Source organism: Mobula hypostoma, chromosome 9 (assembly GCF_963921235.1).
Source record: "Mobula hypostoma chromosome 9, sMobHyp1.1, whole genome shotgun sequence".
Lineage (NCBI taxonomy): Eukaryota > Metazoa > Chordata > Chondrichthyes > Myliobatiformes > Myliobatidae > Mobula > Mobula hypostoma.
In genome coordinates this window covers 24,096,056-24,116,386 of record NC_086105.1, presented here as the reverse complement: position 1 = coordinate 24,116,386, position 20,331 = coordinate 24,096,056, and the positions used below count along the sequence as shown (strand labels likewise).

The 20,331-nt window shown below is 39.3% G+C and overlaps 1 protein-coding gene across 3 annotated transcripts in view; it reads left to right on the top strand.

Moving 5' to 3' along the window:
• znf277 (zinc finger protein 277) overlaps window positions 1–19,104 on the top strand; it is a 67,839-nt gene extending 48,735 nt beyond the window's left edge. For all 3 annotated transcript variants that reach the window (XM_063057886.1, XM_063057887.1, XM_063057888.1), the window contains exons 8-12: window positions 2,931–2,998; window positions 7,475–7,571; window positions 10,270–10,312; window positions 13,066–13,240; window positions 15,727–19,104. In XM_063057886.1, coding sequence (XP_062913956.1) covers window positions 2,931–2,998; window positions 7,475–7,571; window positions 10,270–10,312; window positions 13,066–13,240; window positions 15,727–15,931 — 588 coding nt within the window. In that variant the 3' untranslated portion in view covers window positions 15,932–19,104. The remainder of the gene's footprint in view (window positions 1–2,930; window positions 2,999–7,474; window positions 7,572–10,269; window positions 10,313–13,065; window positions 13,241–15,726) is intronic.
• Window positions 19,105–20,331: the final 1,227 nt, after the last annotated feature.

Below are 20,331 nucleotides of genomic sequence, written 5' to 3'. Positions count from 1 at the left end.
CCAGTGGTCCCCAACCTCATGCAGTGGTGCAGTGGTGCAGCGGTAGCCGAGACGCACCCAGCACATCTTTAAGAAAAGAGCTGAAATAAGCAAGCTAATTAATTGGGTGCTGCCCGGCACGTAAATGTTGGCCCAGATCAGAGGCGACGCAATTGACAATCGCCTCTGATCTGGGCCGACATTTTCATGCCGGGCAGCACCTAATTAATTAGCTTGTTTATTTCAGCTATTTTTCTTAAAGATGTGTTGGGTGCGTCCCGGCTACCGCTGCATTCTCAGCGGCAATGTATCAGTCCGGGGGTTGGGGTGGTGGGACACTGGTGTGTCATCTTGTCGTCCTCTGTTTCCATCAGGGCAGCCAGGTCATCTTCTTCTATGTCTGCCTGCCTCAAGGTCGAGGTTCACCATCTGCTGTGGCTGATGTGGAAGGCTTGAAAAACGACAGTATGCTTGACTGCTTAGCCTCGCGCATTTTTCTATCATACAGTTCTTTGTAAGCACTCAAACCATCCTGCAAATATGCCCTAACCTGATGTACCCTTTCAAAATTAAAGTCGTACTTTTCTGCAATCATTGCAGGGAAAATCTCACGTAGTTGCTTCATGTTCAGTTCCTGGACAACTTCACTTTCGGTCCGTTCACCACTGCATTCGGTTTCGATTGTTATCCTTTCCTCTTCCAATTGCATCAGCTCTTCATCTATCAGTTCTTGGTCATGGGATGCCAAAACCTCTTCAACATCATCTTCATCAGCTTCCACAAGCCAAACTCACTTTGTCCTTACTTTGTTCACCACAATCAAAACGCTTAATTATGTCTAGTTTTACGCTAAGTGTAACATCCTTACAAGCTCTTTTAGGCTTTTCCAATACCTTAGAACTTATCTTGCTAACAGCTGCTCACAGGCACGTGTTTAAGCAATGCTGGCTAGAATGCGGTTCTAGGGGAGGAGCCTGGCTGCTCGAGGTGCGTGCTGCCTTTTATCGCGCACTGCCTTTTTTTGTACCAGTGGAAACACCTTCTGTTAGCGAAATCTTTAACTAATGTAGGTCTTTTGTAACAGCGAGGTTTTGTAAAGCGAACATTCGAAAAACGGGGGACACCTGTATAAGACAAATTATCAACTCTTTCTTCCAATTAGCCCCAGCATTAAACTCTTAAATGAGTTAATAGCAGAAAAATTCTAACAAATAACACACAATAATTGTGCCACTCACACAAAATGCTGGATGTTTTTGAGTGTTGATCAAAACAAAGCAAATAATTTCATCTAGAATTGTTCCAAACATGTTAGTTATATGACAGCAATCATGGAACATTTAAATAGGGCTAGTTGATAGGACCTTTGCCTCAAAGCAGGTTGCAGCTTTCAGTTGCACACCAGACACCAGAGCATGATTAATACTGCACACCCTGATCACCCTGATTACTACTACAATCAGATATCAGCCCCCTAGCCCCATTGGTTTAGTCACATGGTATATTTAGATGGTGCAGGAAAATTATCCTTGCTGACTCTGCCAACATCACTAAAATAGATAATTTGGTTGTTTTCAGCTTACATTTTTAAGACCATTCTGCGTGCAAATTGGCTGTCATATTTCTTGCATTACAAAAATGACTACATTTCTGATGGTAATTAATTGAACATAAAACACATTTAATTTGTATAGTTCAGTACTGGTTTGCTTCAAAGCTCTTAATTAAGATTATGTTTTACTCTATTACTTTCCTTTTCAGATCTACATTTTGTTTTAAAAATATTTTTAAAACTTGTAGATTATATATATGTCACCATTCTTTAGTTCAACATGATATCCTTTGCAAATATTTCTTTAGCAAACATTTCTACATAGCTTCTGGCCCCAAGGTGTACAATGGCAGAAGAGCCTCAGACTGTAGACTTTACCCATAGAGATCTTCAGGGCAGCTGCACCAAGCTTTTGGCATGTCTCTCAGCAAATACATTGCACTGCACTGCAAGACTAATGAGTTTCTTTTGCAGAACTAATTGTTAATTCTCTTCCTAAAACATGTTCATTAAACTTGTAATTTTACAATGCATGACATTAGTCTGTCATCGCTCACTAACTGTATCAAATAGACTCCTTACATACTTTTGCTCTATTTACACTATGTCAATGTGGTGTCAGTTTTTCATTTCATCAGCAATAATAATGAAAGGTTATTATGCCTAATATTTTAAACTACTCAGAGACAGCTTTGTGAATATAGTAAAAAGCCATTTTAAATGTTATTAACTTTGTTTTGGAACTTGGCATTGCTCTAACAGTCCGAATGCATTTGTAAGTCATGTAGTAACGTTACTGTAACTGTCTAAAGTATTGCTGTTTACCAATTACACATACATACTTACCAGTGAAGGCTGTTGGTTTACTTTACAGCCATATCATGACAAATTGATAACAGCACACTTCAAATAGATCCAATTATCCCTTTTTAAAGAAAGAACTTATTGTTAGTGCTCTCAAATATGTAATTTATCCAATCATTTGAAACCTGAGGTGCTACCATAACAGTGCACCAAATTTGTTTTTCCCTTATTTTTTACGCTGTTTCAGCAAGTGCAATTACATGAATTCCATTCTAAACACAATGTAAGTTTATACTTGTAAAATCAATAGATAATTTTTCTTTAAACTTGTCTAATAAACCTCGCACCACAAAATAATTTAAGGACGCTGATGTGCATTCCAATTTATTTATATTAAGTAATCTGACAAAAGTAAAGCCTTATAAAAGATTTCAATGAATTGACTGGTCAACTTGCGCTGCTGCTCTGCACATTGGCTGAATCCTCACAAACATTCCAGGGCATCATTCTACTTCAGAAGGAATGAGCTTAACTACTACAGCTTGAATATGTTTGATTTCTCCTAGAATTGAGCAAACTTGTTGACTTATTTCAGGAGTTTGGGAAGAACTGGGAGGAAGTTCAGTCTGAAGATGACCGTGAAATCATTGAAGAGCTGGATGAGTAAGTAGTGATCTGATTTCAAACTGTTTTTGTTGTCACTCTAAGTAAAATTACTGTGGTAAAATGATAGTTTGCAGTTGTTTTACAAAGCAGCAATAAAGTCTTGTAATTCATTGCCCACAGACTACAAAATTACCACCTTGTTTTTGTTACTTTTTTTTATTTTTATTTTTATTTAGAGAAAGTGCATGATATCTTAAACCTTATTCAATTTTCTTTATTAAGAGTATCTTTTAATTTGATCCAAAGTTAGTAATTCATGCTCATATCCTTTCTTAAGGAGAAAGGAAGGATGTGAATTGGTTACAGACTCCTTTGGGATTTTAATTCATATCTCTGTTTCATTGGCCAGTGGCCAACTGATGACATAAGCTTATTTTCCTTCATGGTGAGGTGGAGTGGTGTCTTACAACTTACCCTGAATTGGCAGAGGATGCAGCTACATTTTAACACCTGGAGCTGCCAGAACACTGACTAGTTAAATTAGTGGTATCTTGGTATTTTTAATTTTTCTGACATAAAATTGTTACACCTGCCACAAGTGTATCAGGGAGTAACATAACCATAATGAGCCATTGCAATATTATGGTGATTCATAACACTGTAAATAGTGTTTCACACACATGGTGTGTTTACTGCGGTTTAATCAGTTTTATAAGCTGCGATGCAGAAATTCTCAGCTCCACACCTGGCTGGTCAATACCTTTACTGATAAAGATCTTTTACGGTTTATCCAGCAGTATTAATGTACACTTTATTTAACAATATCAAGGATAATGCTGTTAGAATTTTACTCTGTGTTCAGCAGAAGTATTGATAGAATTGTATATCATGCCAAAGATTTTCATTACCGAATGTCTTTTCCACAAGCCCTGGCTCAGCAGGTTTAAGCTGCATTTTGATATTTTTGTACAGTCGGTGTGTTCCATATGACATTGCCGACGACAGACCAAAGTAAAGGCGGTGGGGCGGGGGTGGGGGGGGGTGTGAATAATATGCTAAGCACTGTTGCTGTGATGAAATTTGGATTGAATAAATTTGAACAAAATTCCCAGCGTTCTGTCATTCTTGGTAAACTTATGGAGATGTGCACTGAACTTCTCTTCTGTTTGTGTACTATTTTTTTCAAAAGGAGACAGCCTAACAGCATTCCAACCAGAATGGTGACGTGTGGACTGGTCTGGGGAAGGCTGAACAGTAGCACTTCTCTATAGAAACACTGCTGTAATCAATCACTAGGCACGTACAGCCAGTGAGGGGTCAGGAGGTGATCTACCTGACAGAATGCTCAACTTTTATTTATATGGACCTCAGTGTTCATTTTAGCCAGGGAAGCTTCTGGTTAATGTTCTTAACATTGTAAGATTCAGCAGAGTTGACCTCCATTTCAAGCCAAAGAAGATCTCTTGTTCCAAATGTTTCTGTAACAGGGATGTCACTTCAGTGTTTGTTACAATTCTGGATGTTATCAAGACCCTGCTGCAGGAATGAATGTTATTGATCTTTAAGCATGTTGTACAGGGAGATGACCAGAGTAGAGTTGTCAGGGAATAAGCACTCCTTGGCCTGTCTGAAAGATAACTGGTCAATATCAAAAAAACAGAAGGTGCTTGGGTAAAGGACACTTCCTTATGACAATCATGATAGTTATATCATAAAGATGTGAAGACTGACATCTGATAGCTTTGTGTCAGATAGGACTTAATCCACTACAAAATCTTTTCATTGGCCTAATTTGCTGTGATTTATTCATCTTATCCTAATGTTATACTATTATAATAATGGTGAAAGTATGCAGTATCAGTTTCAAAGCCAGCATATTCTTCAAGCTGTTCAATGTCCGAAATTCAAAACAGAAGCTCCAGTGTGTATATATCTTGGAGACCAATACACCTTGACATGATATATACAAAATGGGCTCCCACTCAAATCTGTGCTTGGACATGTTTTATCCATTATTTATATAACTTGCTTGCCACAAAAATCCAGCCAAAAAACTTAGGCTGACAATTTTGTTCTGATTGTATTTCTCTCAGTGAGGTGGCAAACCTCAAAATAGCAAAGCAGTTATTTTTGTACTGCTCTCCACTTGCCTTTCTACCCAACTGACACAGAAGCAACGGGAGAACTGCAAACAGGAATTCTGCAGATGCTGGAAATTCAAGCAACAGACATCAAAGTTGCTGGTGAACGCAGCAGGCCAGGCAGCATCTCTAGGAAGAGGTACAGTCGACGTTTCAGGCCGAGACCCTTCGTCAGGACTAACTGAAGGAAGAGTTAGTAAGAGATTTGAAAGTGGGAGGGGGAGGGGGAGATCCAGAATGATAGGAGAAGACAGGAGGGGGAGGGATGGAGCCAAGAGCTGGACAGGTGATAGGCAAAAGGGATACGAGAGGATCATGGGACAGGAGGTCCGGGAAGAAAGACCGGGGGGGTTGGGGGGGAATCCAGAGGATGGGCAAGGGGTATAGTCAGAGGGACAGAAGGAGAAAAAGGAGAGAGAGAGAAAGAATGTGTGTATAAAAATAAATAACAGATGGGGTACGAGGGGGAGGTGGGGCATTAGCGGAAGTTAGAGAAGTCAATGTTCATGCCATCAGGTTGGAGGCTACCCAGATGGAATATAAGGTGTTGTTCCTCCAACCTGAGTGTGGCTTCATCTTTACAGTAGAGGAGGCCGTGGATAGACATGTCAGAATGGGAATGGGATGTGGAATTAAAATGTGTGGCCAATGGGAGATCCTGCTTTCTCTGGCGGACAGAGCGTAGGTGTTCAGCAAAGCGGTCTCCCAGTCTGCGTCGGGTCTCGCCAATATATAGAAGGCCACATCGAGAGCACCGGATGCAGTAGATCACCCCAGCCGACTCACAGGTGAAGTGCCGCCTCACCTGGAAGGACTTATCCTTGTAAGCGGAACAAGTGCTACACATGCCCTTATACTTCCTCCCTTACCACCATTCAGGGCCCCAAACAGTCCTTCCAGGTGAGGCGACACTTCACCTGTGAGTCAGCTGGGGTGATATACTGCATCCGGTGCTCCCGATGTGGCCTTTTATATATTGGTGAGACCCGACGCAGACTGGGAGACCGCTTTGCTGAACACCTACGCTCTGTCCGCCAGAGAAAGCAGGATCTCCCAGTGGCCACACATTTTAATTCCACATCCCATTCCCATTCTGACATGTCTATCCACGGCCTCCTCTACTGTAAAGATGAAGCCACACTCAGGTTGGAGGAACAACACCTTATATTCCGTCTGGGTAGCCTCCAACCAGATGGCATGAACATCGACTTCTCTAACTTCCGCTAATGCCCCACCTCCCCCTTGTACCCCATCTGTTATTTATTTTTATACACACATTCTTTCTCTCCCTCTCCTTTTTCTCCCTCTGTCCCTCTGACTATACCGCTTGCCCATCCTCTGGGTCCCCCCCTCCCCTGTCTTTCTTCCCGGACCTCCTGTCCCATGATCCTCTTGTATCCCTTTTGCCAATCACCTGTCCAGCTCTTGGCTCCATCCCTCCCCCTCCTGTCTTCTCCTATCATTTTGGATCTCCCCCTCCCCCTTTCAAATCTCTTACTAACTCTTCCTTCAGTTAGTCCTGACGAAGGGTCTCGGCCTGAAACGTCGACTGTACCTCTTCCTAGAGATGCTGCCTGGCCTGCTGCATTCACCAGCAACATTGATGTGTGTTGGGAGAACTGCAGAATCCTTTCTCATTCTTAAGCCTGTCACCACTACTGGGACATAGGCTGCCAACATAACCTGAACAGAGTCCACTGTCACCCATCTTTCACTGCTAGGCAAAGATCCTTCCTCTCCCAGGGCTGAGGTCCCCAGAGCTTCTGTTGATGTTTCTGTAGCACTGGGTTTTTATGGTACAGGGTTCCTCGTCCCATGACCGACCCTCTTCCTATCACAGCCAGGCTTGGGACCGTCCATGAATGAGTTGGGATCCTTTCTGCAACAGATAAATTTCTTGCAACATCAGACCATTTATCTTGGAGTTACCAAGATTATAACTTCACCTCCAGCAAAATCTAAGCAATGCCATTATACAGCAGAATCCAAAGCAACGTAATAGAATCCTGGCCAGCACCAACTGGGGAAGAAGTGCTGCAATCTGGAAATGTTATCACATGTATTTTCAGAACATTAATATTGTGCATCAGTTTGCACCAGGAATTTTCATAGGGATGATCAGCACAGAGATAAAGTTGAATTACCTTAGCATTATAGACTTGGCTCTCCCTGTAGGTAGTGTACCACAAAACCACAGAGTCACACTAGAAGACATGAATTGATTCTCTAAAATAATCACCGTTGAGAAAACACTTCGATTTGTCCTTCTCAGATCAAAAGCAAGTGGCATCATATTTCCCCATACTAGACTTCTGTCATAGTTCTTGAGCTCCCTCAGTCTGTGGATATGCAGTTTATTTATCTTTGTCTCATTTTTATGCTCTATTTGCAGTGATTGGTCTGATTGGCAAGGCAACCCAATGTGTGCTGTTTGTCTTTTCTGCGAAAAAGCAAAAGATTCAACTGAAAAACTACACCTTCACATGAAGGTAAAACTAAGTCAAAGAATAACATAAAATTTGTTAAGAGCGTGAACCAGTCTGCTAAGCTGTCTGCAGACTGCCTTTATAAATTAATGTCTGTTGCCTAACATAAAAAGAAACCATTTCAAAAAACAAATGGAACAAGTAATTTTTTTTTTAAATGAATTAAAATAAATGAAGTTGAAGAAAATGATTAGTTGATTACTTAAAAAATGTTCACTGTTTTTCAGTATCTAATTATATTTTAGCCCACAGTGAATAATTTCATTATTTTGTTATTAAATGGCTAAAATACCATTATACAGCAGACTCATTTAGGTCAGAAATGACATTAGTTTCAAAATTGATATAATGATGATACCAGAAGTCATTCATTGATTGATTGGGAAGAGTGAAGGGAATTACTGTTAGTTTGGATTGTTTTAGTTTGTATTCACTGACAACTAAGTGAAATACTGCAGTTTTTTACTGTTGTATTTGAAACCACATCACACCATCTGTCCATAAATTAGCACTAATTTGGATTTGCACTCATCAAGATTCCTAAAAATTGCTAATGCATATTCAGATTCAACTGTGCTCTTAAACGTGAAATATCTTCAAGAGTACATCTCCAGGAGTAGGTGAATTCTGCCCCTTGCTCTATATTCCTGTTTGATCCTCCTTTCCCTTGCTTCCTTTAGAATTCAAAGTTTGACTGATCTGAGTATTGATGTGCTCAGATTGAGTATCCAGAGTTCTCTGGGGTAGAAAATTCCAAAGATTTAATGCTAATGCTTAGAATAAAGACTTTACTCTTTCTCTGGGTCAAATTTTTCTAACCCAAACGAACAACTTCACAAACTCTGCAATATTCTCCCCTTCTAACTACCTGACTTTACCTTCTTCACATTCTCCTTACCCCAGCTCACCATTTTCCCCTTAGCCTCAGGTAGGAGAAGTCCAGAACATAGAGGAAATGCATGTGAGGTCTCCATCAACCACAGTAGTGGGGAAAATATATTTGCTGATTTCAGATGTCCTGGAATAAAAAGCCATAGGCTCACTGCTCGACAATGACAGATGTTCTTCACCTCTCACCTTACCGGCTTCCACTTATAGTACATCACCCTTGGTTTCTGCCACCTGCAATGGGATCCCTTCCAGCTTGCTCTGGAGGTCACTCCCTCTCTGATTCTCTAGTTTGCTCAACCCTTCCACCACCCACCACCAACCCACCTCCCCTCCATCTCCCCACCCTGTTTTAGGCATTTTCCTCTGCAACTGCAGGATGTACTACTGTTGTCCCTACACCTAAGCAACTCTTCCAGCTGAGGCAAAGGTTCATGTGCACAGCCCCCACCCTATTCTGCTGCAATTGTTGCTCTGTATGTGGCCTCTTCATTGGTGAGACCAAGCAAAGACTCTTGATGGTACTCCTGTGCTCTGTCCGCAATGGCCGTCATAAGCTCCCAGTTGCCTGCTATCACAGTTCCCATTCCCACACCAATCTGCCTGTCCTTAGCCTTTTCCATTGCCAGAGTGTGGCTAAATGAAAACTAGCAAAACAACACATCATATTCCTCTTGGCCAGTCTTTAATTCAAAGGTTTGAACATTGAATTTTCCAAATTCCATGTTGTCTCAACCAACTCCCCACCTGTCCCTGTAACTCAGTTTTGTTCCCCTTCTGGTTTCATCTGCCTATCATCCACACATTTCACCCATTCACTCGCCTACACCCTCCACCAACTACTCCCATCTGCTGATCATCCCTCCCTTATCTGGTTCCACTTAACATTTTCCTTGCGTATTAGCTTTAAGCATCTGCAACTCTAACTTTCTGTCCCTTCATCTGGCTCCTTCTGCCCATCGTCACCCTCCTCATCTCATTCCACCTATCACCTTCCAGTCCCTGCTTCACCCCTCCCGCACTTCTGTATATTTTCTGTCTCCCCTCTGTATTCACTCCTAATGCAGAGTTTCCACCTCAAATGGTGACCTTTGTCTTTTACACATGCTGCCAGACTCAGAGTTCCTCATTGTTGTTCCAGATTACAGCATCTGCAGCCTCTTGTGTCTGCAAAGAAATTAGAAATTGAGGCATGCATTTCTCTGGATTCTACCAATCTGACATATTATACTGTCCTTTAACCAGTTTTCTATCTAGGTTTGTGTGCAGCTTTCTATCCCAAGAGCCAGTAATTTGTATAAAAGCCTTTTGTATGGCACATTTGAGAATCCAAATATACCATATCTACTGGTTCCCTCTTGCCCATGCCACCAATTACTTCCAAAACTTCTCTTTGATTTGTCATGCTTTATTTTTATTTCATAAAGCTACAGTGACACTATTTAATCATAATTTTATATTTCCGGCGCTATTTTAATACTTAATAGATCCCATTGAGTCGGCTCTGAGCTTGTCTCCTAGAACCTAAATGAGTATGCTTTGATGGGTTGTTGTAAAATAATGTGCTTCTGAACTGCACTGCAAATGACAATGATTACTCAGGGGTTCAGAGAGTGCTGATTCGATAAAAGATTTACAGCCACTATACCACTAATAAATTGCATCATCGATTTATTTTGTTCATCTTATAGTTCCACATAATTAGAATTTCACTTGTATTGTATCTGCGTATCTATATTTTTAATCTGAATATTTACATTCTATCCCACCTTTGTAGTTTATAATATTTAACTTTCTCTAATCTGTTTTGTAGACAGAACATCATTTTGACCTTCTCAAATTGAAGTCTGAAATGGGTAGGTATTGTTTACTTCCTCATGAGATGTTTATTTACAGTATTTTCAATGATCAGTCAGCGATTGAGTATAAAAGTTGTTGGGAATTTGTATTGCAGATGTATAAAACTTCGGTTAGACCACATTTGGAGTATTGTGTGCAGTTCTGGTCACCAGTACTATAAAGGAAGGATGTGGAGACCTTGGGGAGGGTGCAGGAAAAAGTTAACCAGGATGCTGGAGTGGCGTGTATTAGCTATAAGCATGGGTTGTTTCTCTCGAGTGTCAGAAGCCAAGCGGCTAGTTGACAGAAGTATATACGTACAACGAGAGGCTTCAATTGAGTAGATAATCAGTGTTGTTCCAAGAGAAAAAATGACAGATACTAGACGGTATTGAGGGTGGAAAGGAGATTTGCAAGGCCACTGCTTCATTCCAGTTAACAACTTGCTGAAACTCCTTTGCACCCCCTCCTGCTCTTCCACATCCTTCCTATGCCCTTAGTGACCAGACCTGCATACTCCAGCTGAGGTCCGACCAAGATTTTATAAATTTAGAGAACAAGCTCTCTACTTCTGTAGACCCTGTCTCCATGAATGAAGACAAATGCCAGTATCCTTTATACCTTCCATACTGTATCTAACTGTGTTGTCACTTTCAAGGCTCTGTGGACTCCAAAGTCCCTCGACGTGGTAGATATTTTTCATGTTAAAATGCCTCTGATTAAAATTGTCACTACTTCTATGTTGTTTATTTAATTTTCGTGTCTGCCTTGAAAAGTGAGTGGTTAGGTGAGAGGTGGTTTGTCTGTGTGAAACAAGGAAAGGTGTTTGGCAGTGCAAGTTGGGGATGGTTAAATATCACAGCAAAATAATTACCTGCATCAGTTGTCCAACTGAGCTGAATTAAAAGGTGGAATACTTTGTGAATTTCTTTTGAGCTTGACTGGGATGTTGTTGAAACCGAGGGTGAAGCTGAGAGTGGCCACAGGAGGTAAGTGACTGGAAACAAAGTCGCAATAGCACTGAACAATACGTAACAAATCAATCATTCAGTTTGTACGTAACCTTGCCCACACAGAGGAAATGTTTGATCCACATGTAATGGTTGCTTGGGGCCCTGGAATGAGATAACCAAGGACAGACTAAACTTCAGAAGATGCTATAGGAAAGGGAGAAGAATGTTGGGGCTGATGTTCAGGTTAGATCAGGATGTTGCAGAGGGAGTTGATCATATAGAATGATGTGGGGGGGACGGAGGAAGATATGGTATTGCACAAGAGATGGTGGTAAAGCCTTGGTTTGTCTTTTGAATCTGGAGTCCAGTGAGGTAAGAGGCAGGAACAGGGATGTTTATTGTAGTTTTGAGAGGAAGAGAAAGTAAGGCAGAGGTAGAAACTGCCAAGTTTCGTGGTGAAATAGGAACAAATAGTGTTGGAGAAAGAAGACATAGAGAGTCATAGAGAAGTACAGCATGGAAACAGGCCCCTTGGCCTGTCTAGTTCATGCCAGAAAGGGTGGTTAAGTTGGCATTGTCAGAATGCACATACTGGAGAAACCTGGGAGAACGGAATGGAATCCTCACTGGAGGCTGAATGGGAGGAGGTGTAATTAAGGGATCATTGTAAGTTATTTGACTGTTTGAAAATTGGTCAATAGTTTATTCCTGCAAGTGGAGAACAGCTGAGGAAGTGAAAATGTGAAGATGAGGGAATTAGAAATGTGAAGTAAAGTTAATCTAATCCTCAAGTTTTATGACCAACCTTTCTCAACTAGACCAACAAACTCCACTGTCTCAAACCAATGCAGCACCGCTGACTTTAAGTCCATTAGAGTCAGTCAAGCCACTTCATGACCTCAGCACTTAGTGCCAAGGAAGCATCAACTCCATTATCTCTTCTGTGTGCCTCCTAATCTGTAACAAAGTTAGAGCCTACAGCTGTTCTAGAGCATTTTGTCACGAAGCCTTTACAGGGAACAAAAAGAAATTATTCTTTGCTGCTTTTTAAGTTCTTCAAGGGGATTTTGGCAGTATCTATTGCAGAAGAGGTCTAATCATCCTTTGTGAACTTACTCCTTGTGATTTTCCACAAGGAACGTGTATCAAGAAGGTAGAAGACGTACAACTTCAAACCTTGATTTCAATCCTATAGGTTTATCTAATGTAATTCTATCAACTACAGTTGCATTCAGGCTACAGCAGTATAATTGGAAGTACTGTATATCAAAAATTAATTGCAGGATCCCTTAGGAAATCCTTCTTAGTTATTAAAGGATTGGGTAAGATTGCCTATGAAGCTTGTGTGGGCTAATGATCAATGAATTACATGAGGGATTTTAACAATGCATTACCAGAAATCAGTAAGTCAATCTTTGGGTGTGACAGAGGATTCTAAAATTAACTACTTTGCCTGGTTGCTCTCGTCTTAAAACTGGCTAGAGCATTACTGGATGAGGAGAAAACAATGCAGCATTCCTCTTCCAGAACTTTCTGATGCTTGTTGAAGTTGCAACTTGATTGAAGTTATTATTTCCCAACTGCTGATAATTCCCAAGTATTTACACTGAATTTTGTATTTATATTGAAATAAACCTTTATCCTTGGGGACCTTAGCAAATGTTTTGAGCTGGTGGAAAATGCTGCACTCTGCAGATAAAATGTAATCACTAAAAATTGAGGACAGGTCTTGTTATTTTTTAATAATTGGTGTTCACACCATGTCAAATTTTATGCTGAATATGTGAGAACAATAAGTTTATTTCCACTTTTTGTAGGATTAAACTTCTACCAGCAGGTCAAATTAGTAAACTTTATAAGAAGAGAGATTCACCAACGCCGATGCAGCAGGTGTGGAGAAGCATTCAACTCAAAAACAGAAGTTGTAGATCACATGACGGAAACAGACCATATTATGTCACTGCTTGATAAATCTGCCTGGGATCAACCTCAGTAAGTATTAATTAAAACAGTTCAGTTTAGTATTTCCAGTTCAGTATTACTTTAGATTTCAAACATGATGACAGAACATAGTATTTCTCCCTGGAGTGACGAAGGAGGAGCGGTGACCTGATGGAGGTGTATAAGATGATGAGAGGCATTAATCATGTGGATAGTCAGAGGCTTTTTCCCAAGGCTGAAATGGCTGCCACAAAAGGGCACAGGTTTAAGGTGCTGGGGAGTAGGTACAGAGGATATGTCAGGAATAAGTTTTTTATGCAGCGTGGTGAATGCGTGGAATGGACTGCCAGCAACGGTAGTGGAGGCGGATACACTAGGATCTTTTAAGAGACTTTTGGATAGGTACATGGAGCTTAGTAAAATAGAGGGCTATGGGTAACCCTAGTAATTTCTAAGGTAGGGACATGTTCGGCAGAACGTTGTGGGCCGAAGGGCCTGTATTGTGCTGTAGATTTTTCTATGTTTCTATTTCTCCTTCCGGTTTCCAGCACACCTTCAATGCATTAGCACTATTGATGATGAAATTTACCATCACCTTTAATGCAGCACCACAGCTTTTAGTTGACTGATGGAAAATTGTTTCAAGAACGCAAACCTGGTGCAAAACTTATGGTTCATTGGGTAGCAATGGTTCCTGGCTTCCTATATGTTCTTGAGATAGCAGTCAGCTTGAAGTATTGGAACAATGCTTTTAAAACTGCCTCTGCAATATCTGCCAAAATAGAAGAACATTAGTGTTCGCTCCTAGGCTAGTGTCACCAAGATTGACATCCTAATTACATCATTTGGCTGCTTTGAGCAAGCCATATCTTAATTTTGATTACTATTACTATTTTTAATTAAGATTACAATTAGTTTTGATTTGAATAAAACTGGCTTAAAATTCTACTTAAGTCCATTTGACCCATTTCATCTTCCGCACATTTGCTCTGCTCTCATAGCCTTAAAGTTGAAAAATTATTCCAGTAACTTAGAAATTTAAAGATTTTTGGAATTATTACTGTTTTAATTTCCCTTTGAAAGTTGCTGTTGATTGTACTTCCATCCTTTTAGGTATGTGTTTCAAGATCATGAGAAATTGCTCTGAGAGGGGGAAAAATATCACCTGCGGAACTTTTCCCAGTTGCGTTAACCCTACCTTTGTTTATTCGGCTTCCTTTTTATGCATGTATTTTCCTTGTCTCTTCTGTATAAACACTTCCTAATTTTGAAATTTATATTGAATCTACACTACCCACCTTAGCAATAAATCAGTCGAAGCAATTACTGTTTTCCAGTCGGGTAGCTGAAATAAAATGAAAGGACTATTTTATAGCAAAAATGCTTATAAAATTACTGTGGTGTTATATCCCAGAGACAAGAAGAGCAACAAACAATAAACTGAAAACCAAGTTGAAAGAAAAGGTTTTGAAATGTGTTTGAGGTAAAGATCTCTATCCTAACGTTAGCTTTATTTGTCACAAGTACATTTAAAAACAGTGAAATGTGTTGTACATCTCAATGAACAGCACAGTCCAATGATATGCTGGGGTAGTCTGCAAGTGTCACCATGCTCCAGCTTCACAACTTACTAACCCTAACTTCTTTATAAAGTGGGTGCATCCGGAGGAAATCCATGAGGTCACGGGGAAGAGATACGAACTCCTTACAGGCAGCGACGGAATTGAACCTAGGTTGCTGCCACTGTAAAACGTTATGCTGCTATGCTACTGTCCGACCATTAGAATGTGTAAAATTCTTAAATTTACCAACAGTGAATTAAAATTGACAATCTTTAACCTTTGCAAAAGTATCTGAGACTACAGTGAGAGGTAATGAGCATCAAGTGTTATTTGGAAGATTTACCTTTAGAATAGAATTGACATGATACAGAAGAGTCAGATTGTGTCTGTCTTTGCTGGAGTTCTTCCAGGACATTATATATCTGTGATTAAAAATAAAATAGCAATTTTCACAAAAGTAATGGTGAAGCATTTAGCACTTTTTTGCATAACAGTGATTTCATTTGGAGACATTCATCGCAAAAGTGATTTTCTTCTTAAGTCAGATTCATTTGACAAAAAGTCAAACCTGTTGCAGTAGGTGCCAAGGAGCACCATTCTTGTACAGCACTGAAGTTGACAAAGCGCTCCAGCAACTTGGTGATTTCAGGAAAAAAATGTGCATAATAATTCTGTTCCGTTTCTGTTATCAACTTTCTCTGCATGTTTAAAAACAAAACTATGCTGACTTCAAGGCTGTACGTTAGATTAAATTAAACAGACATCTAAAACCTTTCTCTGGTTCTCTATGATGTGAACATACAATGTATAATTGAAGTGGTAATACTGTTGGCCTCGTAGGCCTTTATTTGCATTATTTCCCTCTGCACAATGCATGTGGCCTCAAAAGTATGCATAAAATGAATTTACATATGCTCAGAGCTATTATCATAACATTGTTAAGATGATTAAATTATTTGTTATTTCTATTTTTAGGTATTACTTTCCTACATATGAAAATGATGCTCTGCTTTGCTCTTTATCTGACTGCGAGAATGAAACTACAGCTGACAACCAAACAACAGACATTCCTGTTGTTGCAGAAGACATCTCGAATTTGCAAACGCTAAAGCAAAGCAGTATTCTAAATCGACTGCAGCACCAGGAGCCAGCAATCGCCCTCTCTCATCCAGCAAATTAAAAAGTCACCATTTTTATGAATTATACCAATGGCAGATGCGTTAGCTATCTGGCTCAAGTTTTTACATAAGTTTGTCTACATGTACTATCAGAAGATGGAATGCAAGAATCAATGAACAGATTTTTAAAAATATGTGTATAAGGGGAAGAAGTCAGTCATGTGAAAAGCCACCAATAGGAAAAACAGCAGTGTTCAGACCATTTGGTTAATACTTTTCACGTTATTTAATGTTTTGGAGAATTAAAGATTTTAAAACTAAAATTTTTTATTATCCAGATTAAAACATCACAAAAGACTATAAACTGAAAACCACAGGTTTTTTTTTACAAATTACAATCACCACTGACTTGAGTTAATCAAAAAAACAAACTTTAAAATATCAATAGTTCCTCAAAGTGCGGTTCTTGAAACTTGGAAGAAAAATCTCATAAACGTTGCAATTCCCACAAATTTCATAAGCCATTATCTGGCATCTAATTCCCCCTTTATATTAGAAGAATAAAACCTGTTCCCAATAATTGTGCAGGCTCAGCCATGTTCCTTGATGTGGCGGCCAGGCCCAGGTGTCAAGCTCCCTGCTTTTCCACTTGTTAAAATTTCTATCAAAGCCACTTGGAGTTTAAAAAAAAACTTCTAAATTGACATCATTAAGTAAGATTCTCATATATCTGAGAATGATATAATCTAAACTCACATCTGTAGAGGGAGACCAAAATCTGTTCAGCTTCCTCATTATTTCTATGGGGATCTGAACTTCAAGCTTGGGAAGTCCCAGTCTATTGTCCCTCACTATTGAACATGATATGTTAATGCATATGGGGAGGATTAAAATAATCCCGAATGACCCCATGTAATTTAACTAAAATATTTTGTGTCACTTAAAATCATTCTGTTCATGCAGGCAATCTTTAGGGAAAACTCACTGCCGTGCTTGAAGTGGTGGAAGGATTCTATTCCCTGCATTCTCATGTCAATCCTATCCTGGCCAGCCCTGTAATACTTTTCCTCGTGCATTTTACCTAATGACAAGTTATCATACTTAGCATCCTAACCACTTCTACTACATATTTAAGGTAGTATTCTGTCCTTTAATATCAGTGCACCTGCATATCTTCTCTTAAAAGCTTTGTGAAAAACATTAAATGCAACCAGTCCTTCTCTACCCATTGCAGCTAAGCTTCCTGATGGAACATGCAATTCTAATCTCATTTAAGACCATCAAACATAAGAGCAGAATTGGGTCAGTCAGTCTAATTTGTCTGCTCCGCCATTCCATTATGGCTGATTCATTATCCCTCTCAACTCCATTCTCCTGCCTTCTCCCCGTAACCTTTGAATGCCTTGACTTACCAAGAACTTACCAACCCCCATTTTAAATATCCTTAATGACCTGGCTTCAAAAGCCGTATGTGACAATGAATTCTACAGATTCACCACACTCTGGCTAAAGAAATTCCATTTCATTTCTGTTCAAAATGGATGTCTCTCTGTTCTAAGGCTGTGCCCTCCGGTCCTAGACTCGACCTCTGTAGGAAACATTCTCTCCACATCTACTCTAGGCCTTCCATTATTCAATAGGTTTCAATGAGATCCTCCCTCATTCTTCTAAACTTCAGTGAGAATGGGCCCAGAGGCATCAAACACTCCTTGTGCATTAACCCTTTCATTCCTGGAATTATTTTCATTAAACTCTTCTGGACCCCCTCTAATGCTAGCATACCTTCTCTTAGATAAGAGGCTCAAAAATGCTCACACAATACTCCCAAGTGTGGTCTGATCAATGCCACATAAAGCTTCAGCATCACATCTTTGCTCTTGTATTCTAGTCCTCTCAAAATGAATACAAACATTGCATTTGCCTTACTTATCACCAACTCAACCTGCAACATAACCTTTAGGGAATTCAGCACAAGATCTCCCAAGTCCCCTTGCACCTTGGATTTTCGTATTTTCTCTCCGTTTAGAAAGTAGTCTACACCTTCATTCTTTCCAGCAGGGTGTATGACCATACACTTCCCTTCACTATATTCCATCTGCCACTTTTTTGCCCATTCTACCGATTTTCTAAGTCCTCCTGCAGCTTCCCTGTTTACTCAACACTACCCACCCTTCCACCTCTCATTGCGTTGTTTGCAAACTTGGCTACAAAACCATCAATTCATCTAAATCATTGGCATATCATGTGAAAAGAAGCGGTTGCAATGCACCTTTTTCCAGTTTAAGATCAGAACTAACAGAAGGATAGGACTTAAAATAAGTTGTCCAAAACTTGGTTCTAAAATGTGAGAATGTAAAATAGGCTCATTAAGACTAGAATCTAAAACAGGAAATTTTCAAATTTAAATTACTGCTTCTTTCAGCTGTTTACTTTATACTAGAACATATTCCTAAAGTAACAGAAAATCTGCTAGACAAACTCTGCAGGTTGAGCAGTAATTGTTTGAAAAAAAAGGAAATGTCAATGTTATGAGTCAAAACCTTGTTTCATGACTATGACTATAAACTGTTTAAACTATAAATTCAGCCTATAAACTTTGACTATAATACATAAACATTAACTATAGACTTTAAACAGCTGCTTGAATTAAGTAGGGTTACATTAAACAATAGAATGCTACCTTAAATTTTTATAGGTTCTTTTAATGAGGTTAATTCAACCTCTAATCTCATTTTGAAATTACTGCTTAGCACACCTGTATAAATTCTTATCTGCTGGTTTTATACTTGACGCATTCACAAGAAAACGAGTAAAAATGCAGTGTAACGTTTTACATGAGTGTTCTGAAATAGCAGAGAGGAAGTTAAAGTCATTGTTCCTGAAGGGTTAATCAGTACTACATTTTAAGATGGATATCTATTGTAATAAGAATAGTATTGTCATTTTTTATTGCAGTCGGAAGAGTGCTCAAATTGTGTTGCTTGACACCCTGAGTTATATTGTGGCATTCTGTAATGGAAACGAGAAATAATTACGTAATGGGAATATTATCGCAAGGTGTGAATTGACCACTGAAAGATTTGGTAAAAGTAAATACTGTAAGTCCTATAATGTTATATTTTATATATTTGTCTCCTAGTCTGAGATAATTGAGTTTAAAATGTTGCTTTTGTCATCATTGAAATATTCTTACTACAATTTCAAAAATGTGGTATTAAAAAGACAATGAATTTTTTACCGATTGTTGATCCCAGCTTTTTATTTAAAAAGAACAATTGCCATATAAAATCTTGTTATCCACATTTAGCAAATCTGACCTGATAGTGTGCTTGCCTGAAAGGTTACATCACACTTAATACATAAAATTAGCAGTGATTTTTGAATTTATTTTAATTTTAAAAACTTGGAGGAAAAACAAGTTTTGTGTCTGTCGTGTTTTCAATGTTTTGCATTGCTGTGCATGGTTTTGGTCTCTATTTAAGGAAGGATATACTAGCACTGGAAGCAGGCTGAAAAGTTTCATCAGGTAAGTCTGTGATGAGAGATGTGTGTTCAAAATCAACTGAAGAAAATGAAAATAGAGCCATATATTTAGACCTTAAAAGAATGAGAGCTGATCTTACTGAAACTTGTTGGGGCGGGGGGGGGGTTGTTCTTCATAGGGTAGGTGTTGAGATGCTTCCACTAACTGGAGAATCATAAATGGGACATATTTACCAGATTAGGGGGTAGTCATCTAAAACTGAGAGGGTTGCTGAGGCTAATTTATCTAATTGAGGGTACTTAGAAAGGAGTTTTTTTAAAGATCAAGGATTTGAGGCCTATGGAGAACTTGCACAGCTGAGATCAGAGTGGGCCAGGTTTGATAAATAAAATGGCATACACTTGCTGCTACTTTCTTATGTTTTTGTATTTCAATAAAGACTATGACACAATCATCCTGTGTCAGATAACACTGTAAATGTTATAGTTGAGTAAATAAAATTTAATTTTGCAAGACATTATTTACTTTTATTAAGTAACTGCAAACTTTTGTGATAGCTCCTCATAAACCACAATTTCACAAATAATAGATTGCTGTCTCAGTCATGGTCTCAAGCAGTTCCAGATATCATATCAAACAAATGCATGTATCCAGTGTATCAGGACAAGTTTTGCTGTCTTCTGAACCTGATGGTCTAGCTTAACCAAAAATACCAAAGGACATTGCTGCCTATTGTTACTGCTTCATCCCAGAGTTCAGTGAGAGAAATTTACACTGGGCAGCTAACAAAGTGGCTGATGAGTTGTTTACCAGGATGTAAAACTTTGCTGACTTCCTCCGGGTACACAGTCATCAATTTTACCCTTGACAGTCAAAGCACGCCCGGGTCATCTGGGAATTTTCCGCGAAAGCTTTACACTATTGACAAAAAACCTGCTATGCAAATGCAAAGATACTCTCATAGGTGTTTGGAAGATT